We start from the raw sequence: 9898 nt of genomic DNA on the forward strand, positions 1-9898 counted from the left end.
CAAAATTAAATCTTGCTACTAACTATATAGTTCACCCTACTCCTGTTGGGGAAAAAGTAAAAACAGTGTAATAGAACAAGAAGATTATATAAGAGAAATGAGAAGATCTGAATTCTCTATGAAGCTGTAAAAATAAGGTTTGCACTTTCTTGCTCAAGAATTATGGTAGGGATGAAATGATAGCGTTTTGTACGTTTTGAACTATAATTTATATACATGATGGTGGGATATTCAGAACTGCCTTTTAGCTTGTACTAGTAATGCTACACAGTGAACTCTATCAAGCATATGTTTATTCAGGGAAAAATAATCCTGGCTAATGGGATTTCATTTTGTGCATGTTGGGCTAAGAATAGGGGATAGAAAGTTTGTTTTATAAAGGTGATACCTTAAATAATTTTGCCTTCTCCATATCCTGACTCCAAAATGCAAATACCTTAGGTTTTTATATGTATGGTAAAAAGAGAGGACAAAGAATTCTAGTAGATATTTAGATGTATGTCTTTTTGTGCTCTATTACCGATTTTGAGGTGAAACTCAGCTTGAGAAAGCAGTGTTAGGTATCAGAGTTATTTTTGTTTTAGGCCAATACCTTTTCTCTAAATGGATTTATTAGATTGAACCATGCAAAGTAGACACTGTTTTTACCATAAAAAATGACTATTTTATATGATTGAAATTAATGACTTGCTCTTTTGTGACTATGATTAGACTTTGGAAATAAATGTTATAATTATTAAGCAAGTGCGTATGTAACAGCAAGCAACTCAGCTAGAAGCATGTAGGATGTCTGTCAGATTTATTTTATTAAAAAGTTGAAATTTTTCCTGGGCTGCTTCCTTTCCTAGGTCAAAAGCTTTCTGGGAGTAGCTACAATCAAATGTTAATGGTATAGGCATTCTTGGAAAATCACATAGACTAAAACCATGATTCTTCACTTTATCCACTTTTTTTTGGCACAAGGTTAAGTCATGAATGTTTTGGTTTTTTGATATTTTTATAAAATTTCTAATTCCTCTATATTGAAGGCTGTTTAACTCAGACAGGTCATCTTCTTTTCAAATATAAATTACCAATTTTCAGAAAATAAAAGCTTTTACACAACCAGCCCATATGTGGGACAGACAAATAAAATTGGGTGGAAAGAAGAGCAATCTAGAGGACAGGAATTCTGACCCTGGCCTTCTCAGTGCCTTGCTTTGTCATGAATACTCCTTTTTTCATAGAGCAGTAGTAATCTACAAACAGCTTGAGAATTTGTGAACACCTATATGTGGCTTTCCTGTTCTAGACAAAGAAGCTAACCTTAGTATGATTATCGTTCTTCTGAAAGCAGATGCTACCTGATATTTCTGTGTTCCTACAGAATACCTGAATCCAGTGGAGGAGAACCCTTTTGTTTCTCGGCGAAAAAATGGAGACCTTCAAGCTTTGGATAATCCCGAGTATCACAATGCTTCCAGTGGCCCACCCAAGGCAGAGGATGAGTATGTGAACGAGCCTCTGTACCTTAACACCTTTGCCAACACCTTGGGGAATGCTGAATACCTGAAGAACAACGTTCTGTCTGTGCCAGAGAAGGCCAGGAAAGCGTTTGACAACCCTGACTACTGGAACCACAGCCTGCCCCCAAGGAGCACCCTACAGCACCCAGACTACCTGCAGGAGTACAGCACAAAATATTTTTATAAACAGAATGGACGGATCCGGCCTATCGTGGCAGAGAATCCTGAATACCTCTCTGAGTTCTCGCTGAAGCCAGGCACTGTGCTGCCTCCTCCACCCTACAGACACCGGAATACTGTGGTGTAAGCTCAGCCCTGGTTCTAAGGTGGAGAGACACGCCCGCTCCAATTTCCCCACCCCCTCTCTTTCTCTGGTGGTCTTCCTTCTACCCCCCCAAGGCCAGTAGTTTTGACACTTCCCAGGGGAAGACATAGAGACGCAATGATAGTTACTCGCTTATCTAACTTGAGCATAAGAAGGAAGGACTGAAAGAGAAAGACAGGAGGAACCACACTGTTTCTTCATCTCTCTGAATGGGTTGGTTAGGAAAGTGAACAGCTGGAGATGGACCAGAAAATATAAGGCAATGCTGCCTGCTGTCAAACTAGCTCTCTCTCTCCCTTTCCCTCCCTTCCTCCCTCTGTTCCTTTCTTCTTTCTTCTTTCCTTTTTTTTTTTAATTGCTGATGGTTGAACCACCCACACTATCTGTTCCTTCCTGTAGTAATTGATGACCATATTCAGCATCCCTGGGAATCATTAAATTTCCATTAGAACAAAAGGATAATCATTTCAGTAACATGAGACTAAGTGAGATTCAGAATCCAATTTTTTCCTCAATAGTTTCTATCCTGGCAAGGAAGAATGAAAATCCCAGCTTTCATAATTTTTAAATCTTCACCAACTTCATATATAGTAATTTTGTTTGGAAGCCTTTTCTGATTTATTTTTCTTCTCCTCCTCTTTTCCTTCTCTAACTTCTTCTTTTTTTGCTTTGGCTTATGTCTTTGTATTGGTTACTTTTCTATTTGGGGCTTTAATTTCTACTTGCAAGAATATTTCCATCAAAGCTTCTTTATATCATTTTTAAAATATTTTAATATGATGAAATGGGCACTATTTAAAAAAAATCAGTCTTTAAAATTAGAAGGGAAGGTCAAGACCCTAGTTAAATTCTGCACCAACTCTAGCATTCATGTTTTGCACTATTGAATATATTCTCCCCCACCCTTTACATTCTTCAACATTTTCTTCTCTTCCATAAATGGCAGTACTTGATAGGCAGTTGATAATCTTAAGAATAGAAGGAATCAAGGAGATCGTTCTATGTGGTTCAAGAAAACTACTGATACATTCAGGGGTGGTCCAATGGGGGAATCCATGAACTGGAAGAAACACACTGGATGGGTATGTCTACTTGGAAGATATTCAGAAATGTAGTTTGCACTTAAGCTATAAATTTATTTGTTATTTTTCTGAACTCCATTTTGGATTTTGAATGAAGCAATATGGAAGCAACCAGCAAATTAACTAATTTAAGTACGTTTTTTCTTTAAGAGCTAAGATAAAGACAGACTGTGGAAATGCCAAATGAAGCAAATTAGGATTTTGGAACAAAATCCAGGGATTACAGTGACACAGCGAGCACATTAGCTCCATAGGATATCATGTTTGCTACATAAGGAAATTTGTTCAGTTTGAATATTCCATATGAAGGAATGCAAGTAAAGGATTGGTTTGAATTCCATGGAATTTCTAGTAGGAGACTCTCTTTATATTGAATAGAAGGTAACTCTTTGCATAGATTGGTATAACATGAAGAAAAAAACAAATATTCATAGCTTGTAGGTAGGTCCTTGGGTCAAAATTTGTAAATAAATGTGAAAATTCTTCTCATGCAATCATTTTATTCTCTAACACATGAATCTTTTGACATTTCGACTTAAGAACTCTTTTTCTGCACACACTGCTCCGAGATGTATAACCATCTGTGACTTTTCATTTTAAAAGAACATCTACTGAGTTAAGATGAGTGATGAAAACAAATGACAGCTGAGTTTCTAGTAAAGCAGGGGCTCACATTAATAGGAAAATTATATACATATACATATATATGTATATCTATACATACACGTATATATGTATATGTGTGTGTGTGTATATATATATATATATATGTTTTCTGTTTTGCCCAAAAATCATTTATAATTTAAAAAATTACTTCTTTCTAATGTTTAAGAATTGGGAGCAAAGGAAATTCAATAACCTAAAGATAATCAGTTAAACTAAAAATGTCCATTGGTAAAGCAGAGAAAGATTAGAGGGGGAAAATTCCAAGTAAATCTGTTTCTACCTAATTTGAAAAACAAATCTATTCATCCAAAACCTATTTATTCAACAGATATTGATTTAGAGTCTACTAAAGGCACTATGTTATGTGGGGAACATAGAGATAAATAGAATATCCTCCCTGACTTCAAAATTTTGCAGTCAAGACTTATTTAGAATGAAATTTTAATTTCTCCATGAGTTCAAAGACTCAGATTGCATGGATTATTTTGTGAGTAGCATCCATAAAATCAGATTTTTTAAGTAAAAAAGTCCTGTAAACTAATTTGGAACATGAATGAAACATCCTTCAAGTTACTGAAATTGGCAAATAGGATAATTTCTACCATATCCTCCAAACATGGTCTAATAGGATATAGCCTCACTGGCTCATTGGTCTATCTGGATTCCAACTTCACCATTAAAACAATAGCCAATGATGAATGATCTTTGGTGAAATCCCTTAGAGGTGCTGGGGTTGGTCTCAAGTTCTCAGGAGTCAGGCAAGCTGAAAGAGTGAGGTTAAGGAGAAGGAAAATTAGTGAGGTTCTTTCCAGTGAAGTTCATCACTTTCTCAAGGATGAAAACACAGATTGACTCAGGACCACAACCTACCATCTCAAAACTCTTCTCCTCCATTCAGAGAAATTTCTAGGAAAAGGGCACTTCATCTTTGTACCCATGAGAATTGAATATAAACCCCTCTTTCTAGATAAATCTGTATCAAGTCATCATTGACAGCACTACTTGACCTTTTCATTTACAATATTCATATGACTTTTGCCATATGAATGGGAAGCAGGAACACCTAATTTGAAGAAGGAAAAATAATAATCTTTTTTTAACTGTTAAGGTAATAGATATATACTTAGCATATACAGTCTCCTTTCTCTTAAAACATAAGACTTACAGTTTATGTAATTTCCCTGTAATCACTAGAGATTGATGTAAGTACAATTCAAACTGGCCTAAAGTACTTAACGTTTCTTTTGAATGATTTGTCTCATATGCTTGATTTCCATTGTTTGGGGCTTTCATTTTTGTTTTATTTTTGTCCCCTAGGAAGACATATTTAACAGTATATAAGAAGGAGTAAAAATAACATTTTAACCCAGTAGAGTGAAATCTTAAAACACAAGTTAAAGCTTCCAAATTGCTTTGGAATATCAGAAACCAGAGGCCAGTGGTATCAATGGAAATATGCAGAATCTATTGTGTAAATTTGAGAAAATTAATATTAAAACTATACTGACTGTTTTTTTTAAATTGCCAGATTTTGTCAATTGAGCCTATCTTGTAGAATCCTATTTTAAGACACAGGAAAACCTTATAAATTGTTGTTTAAAGAATTAGTTCTTAAACAGGTACGAAAAGGTGTCTTCTAAACCTGAGTAAATCCAGAATCACAAGGCATGTGTGGCACAGAGGTACTTTGATGACCTAGCAGCTGTTGGTTTTCTGAATATTATTAGTAGCACAGGATCAGAGTGTTTTCTTCAGAATCATTCTCAAATAACATGAAAAACAAAGCAATATTTAAACTCTATTAAAAACTAAGAAACTTAGCTTTGTATATCAGGAGGAATGGACCTAGTAGTGTACATTGAAGTTCTTCCTGGTGTGTCAGTGTCAAAGATTGATGTGGCACGAGGATGGTGCTCATCTCCAATGCTAGGGAAAGATAGAAAAAGTGCTTTGAGGCTCTGCTGCTAGATGAACTTGGAAGGATGATTAGTGCACTTTGTGAAGTGTCAAAAAGCAAAAGAAAATTAACATCATTTACGCCTGACAGGGAAGGATGTAAATACAAATTTTTTTTAGAGCTATCTAACCTTTATTTAAAAACTTGAATTATTCACCCACCTGTAGTTGTTAATTATTTAACTAGTCTATGTAGTTCCTAAGGTAATAGAAAAGGGGATCATGAAAGCATGTATATAACTGGACAGAATCACGATAATGCTGTAAGATGTAGATTTAGTTAGGTTGTTATCTGATGTTAAGCAGTTTTAATATTACTAATTAAATCAAATAGAAAACTAACCATAAGGTATAATGTAACTAAATAAAATTCAGGATATGAAAATGTAGAATGTAAAATTAAGTTTGCCATTTAAATTGTTACTTGTGGGGTTTAGCTGAGAGTAGACATCTATGGTTCCAAATTTGGAAACTGTTTAAAGCACTACAGTGAAATTGTTTCTAGTTTTCTTATTTCTTTATCACTTTTCAAATGTATTAAGCCTAAAGAGAAATTTATTTTATGTTTTTCATTTTGTTTTGCAAATACCACCTTGTAGCATTTAGTAGGTAAATATGTTGCATGAGATTTTAAGAAGTCTTCAAAATGAAGTAAAGAAGATGAAAATATTCTATTACCTTATGCAGAGATTAAAAAAAGAAAAAGAGAGCGAAAAAGAGTGCTGTCATTTAGAAAGCAAACAAAATGTATTTAAATTGTGACATATCCTTTGTTTTCTCAACATGCCTTTTAGCCTCCAAAACCAACACGGAATTAGTTAACATTTTTTTTTTCTGACAAACACATGTTAAACCAAACATTTTAAATGACTATATTGTCATCCTTTTGGACTCTAGATTTTAGAATGATGATTTGGTATGGGGCAAATGAAAAATTCAGGTATAACTTTTTAGCTGTTAAAAAGACAGATAAATCAACTTCAATTGTATGCACTGTGGGCAGAACATCCCGATCTGCCTGCGTTCATGGACTTTGTTGTGTGTCAGGTGAAGGACAGCCTTATACCTGTCTAGGCACATAAAGGCACACTGGTGCCTGCTTGTTATTTGCTCAAGAACAAGTAACAATGTGTGGAAGTAGATAACGTATAATTTTAGGAGATCACTATCAGTAAAGACCTTATTCTCACTATTACTACAGTGGGGTCAGCTTGTATACTTTTGGGTAGAATTAATACCTTTTTTTTTTTTTCCTGATTCTGGAGATGCTTTTACAAAAGGAGTTTTCTCCGCAGTTGTAAACACAAAGCTGTTGTGGGTATCCTGTGGGGCCAGGAGCCCTTGACTTTGTGTGGGTTAATTTCTTTTAACACTATGGGCTGCTTTGTTCAATTCATTAGAAGAAAGGATTCTGTAAAATAGTAGAAATTCCACACGCTGTTCAAGTCCCACTGACTTTGTAGAGAGGCAAAATAATAGGATATGTCACTTTTCCAAACTGCTGCCTCATCTCATTCCTAGCCAGGTGATATTTTGGGCAAGAAGAGAAAGCTTCTAGAGTCATGTGTTGAAAAGGCTCCAAACCCCAATTTCATGGGGGCATTCACATGGAAAACACTCTTTGACAGTCAGCTTTGCAAGTATATGATTATCTTGTTAGGAATCACAGAAAATTTTATTTCTGTCTGAACTTTAGAGGAAAATAGCACCTTACTTTTTTCCCCCCCTCATTGACACAGCTGCCCCTATTGTCTTCACTTTCTACCACCTAGTTCAAAGTGGCTCATTAGGATGCTGACCCTCTCTTAAGCCATAGTGGATCTCTGGGGTCCAACACCCTGCTCTGCTAAATACTGACGTAGCCTTTATCCTCAGATGCCTGATTTTTTCCATAAAATATGTTACCAATTTGGACACTATTTAAATTATTTTCAAATAGATTATTGCACAGAGAATACTTTAGAATATTAAAATTGTTTTTCCATGAAGATTAATTCTCTTCCTGTGTTCTTGAATTTGAGATGAAATCAGCCCCAACATGCATCTCAAAATTCACATACATGCACATGTTCTTCTAGGTCTTAGATATAATCTTTCTGTAAATCTATATGTGTAACTGAGAAGTGATTTTGCTAAAAAATTAACTTATTTACTTTATTCATCTTATTTTATTTCTAATTGCAAATATTTTATAGCTGCTGTAATTTGTTTTCCAAATGAGGAGTCTTATTATCATAAAGGTAAAGGCTTAGCAACTTTGAGAACCTCCTGTGACTTTTCTTCAGACCGTTCACCCATCTAACCAGTTTATAACGAGTGCAATTTCACTGTAATGGAAATCCATGTTTTCTGATAGAACACCATTCTTTCTCTACTTTTGCTCTTTAAGGACATTTTTCCTGTAATGCCCTAGCAAGTTGTCCCTGTATCATGAGAACTGGTTATATTTGTCCAAATATACAAACATAGGAAAACAAAGTTTCTTACCCGTAGGCTATAGTCTTCTTGTCCAAGCCACTTTTCCTTTTCTGCTATTTTTGTCCCTAACGTGTATATGTTTTCCCCAGGCCTATAGCCCTTTTGAAGAAAAGCAAATCAGACCTTCTATGTATTGACATAAACCTGGTTTTCAAGTATCATTTCTGGAGTTTTCAGTTAATGGAGAGGTTGTACCTTTCCCCTTAATGTGTGAGTCGTTTTCCTGTATATTTCTGGATCTCTCAGGGGCTGGGAGGGGGGAGTGAGGGGACTACAACCATAGCACTCCAAGAACCCTTTTGGAATTACTACAGTAATCAACTACGAAAGTTATTTTCTAAGTGTAGATATGTAAGCTGTTCTCTTAAAGTAAGGTACTTTGAAATATGTAGCATAAACTGGTACTGCTGTTAAATGGGTCGATTATTATACTGAGCAGCTGTGCGAGGGCAGCTAACTTTGAATGTGCATCTCACTGGCTGGTGTGTCTACATCTCATATTGTGAGCACCAGGGATTGCACCACTGCATGTTGAAAATGCATTTTCTCACTGTTTGACTAGTCGTTCATCTGTTTCTTGAGCATAGGAACAAGATGTTAAGATGTAATGAAAATGAGATGAACGTGTCACACGACTCATAGCACAAAACAATAAGCCACGTGAAATCTTCTCTCAAATTCTCATCTCATGCACGCATCAAAGTAGTTGACTAAGGTCAGTTTGGGTGATAAAGGGAGACACTTTACCGAAAGGCAGAGTTGTGTTCACGTCCTTATTTTCTTAACTTGTAAAAGAAAACAAGTCCTCTCTCCTGTTGAAGTATCTTCAAAGGACAGGGGTACAAAAATAACTTGCTGGTAAGCCATCAATGTTTCATTTAAATCCCAGCGTTCAAAGTTAGCTGCCTTTTTGAAATAAACAAACAAAAAATACTACTGTATGTTTGAAAATGTGAATAGTATTTTTATAGCTTGTTAAAGACATGGCTAGTTGCATTTGTAAATAAGGATAATGTTGCTTTGATTTTCTTTTGTGAACATCTTTATATGGAACATAATTGTCTTTAGGGTTGATTTGTATATAAGTAATTGGCTTGTGATTGTTTCTTTTTTTGGTTGGAAGTTATCATTTTGACATTACTCGTGATTCTGTGTTCAGCACTATTGTGACGTGTCCAACCTCTGCACTCGCTTACACAATAGGATATGCCAATTGTGTGTGGTGTAATGTTATTTTAATTTTTTTTCTATTTTATCTATGAAGGATTATGCACTTAACACATACTAACTTTTTTAATGTTAGGTATATTTTTAGTATAATTTCCCTTATTCTCTCCTCTCCTCCAGCCTTTCACCCCTTTCCCCGCCCTTCCCCTGATTTCTGTTGTTATTCAAGAATGAGGGAGAAACAGTATTTTAAATTTATGTAATTAGGCTTTTCAGTTAGTTCTCAAGGATCCTCCTTTGGCTCTTGGGAAAGAATTATACCTGTTCAAGGCAATTATAGAATGCGAACTGCTTTGCCTCATTCCGTACTGATCATCCCAGCTGAACAATTTGAAAACTGTTCTGCCTTTTTGTTACATGAATCTGTCAGAAATATATTTTTAATTTAATATAAATGAAATTCAATAAAATATGAAACAAATGTTCTCTTCTGTGTCAGAAATTTGTTATAAGAAAAACTGGTTGGGGAAGAATAAGGTTTGTTCTGGATTTAATCACCTAAAGATGTAAAAATGGCTTTTTTTTTACCATATTTATGAATCTCATTAATTATTCCTGAAGCCCTTTGGTTGTTTGGACTGTGATCCATTCCATATGCTTTCACCATTCCACACATATGCCTACCGATGTGAGCAGAGTACTCATCTGTGCAGACCATG

At 35.3% G+C, this 9898-nt stretch overlaps 1 protein-coding gene across 7 annotated transcripts in view; it reads left to right on the forward strand.

The window, feature by feature from the left end:
• Window positions 1-9664, forward strand: part of Erbb4 (erb-b2 receptor tyrosine kinase 4) — a 1059983-nt gene extending 1050319 nt beyond the window's left edge. For all 7 annotated transcript variants that reach the window (XM_058585185.1, XM_046462890.2, XM_046462893.2 and 4 more), the window contains one exon: window positions 1367-9664. In XM_058585185.1, coding sequence (XP_058441168.1) covers window positions 1367-1812 — 446 coding nt within the window. In that variant the 3' untranslated portion in view covers window positions 1813-9664. The remainder of the gene's footprint in view (window positions 1-1366) is intronic.
• Window positions 9665-9898: the final 234 nt, after the last annotated feature.

Source organism: Marmota monax, unplaced genomic scaffold (assembly GCF_021218885.2).
Source record: "Marmota monax isolate L192 unplaced genomic scaffold, Marmota_monax_Labrador192_F-V1.1 WCK01_AAM20220418_F8-fsc00136, whole genome shotgun sequence".
NCBI lineage: Eukaryota > Metazoa > Chordata > Mammalia > Rodentia > Sciuridae > Marmota > Marmota monax.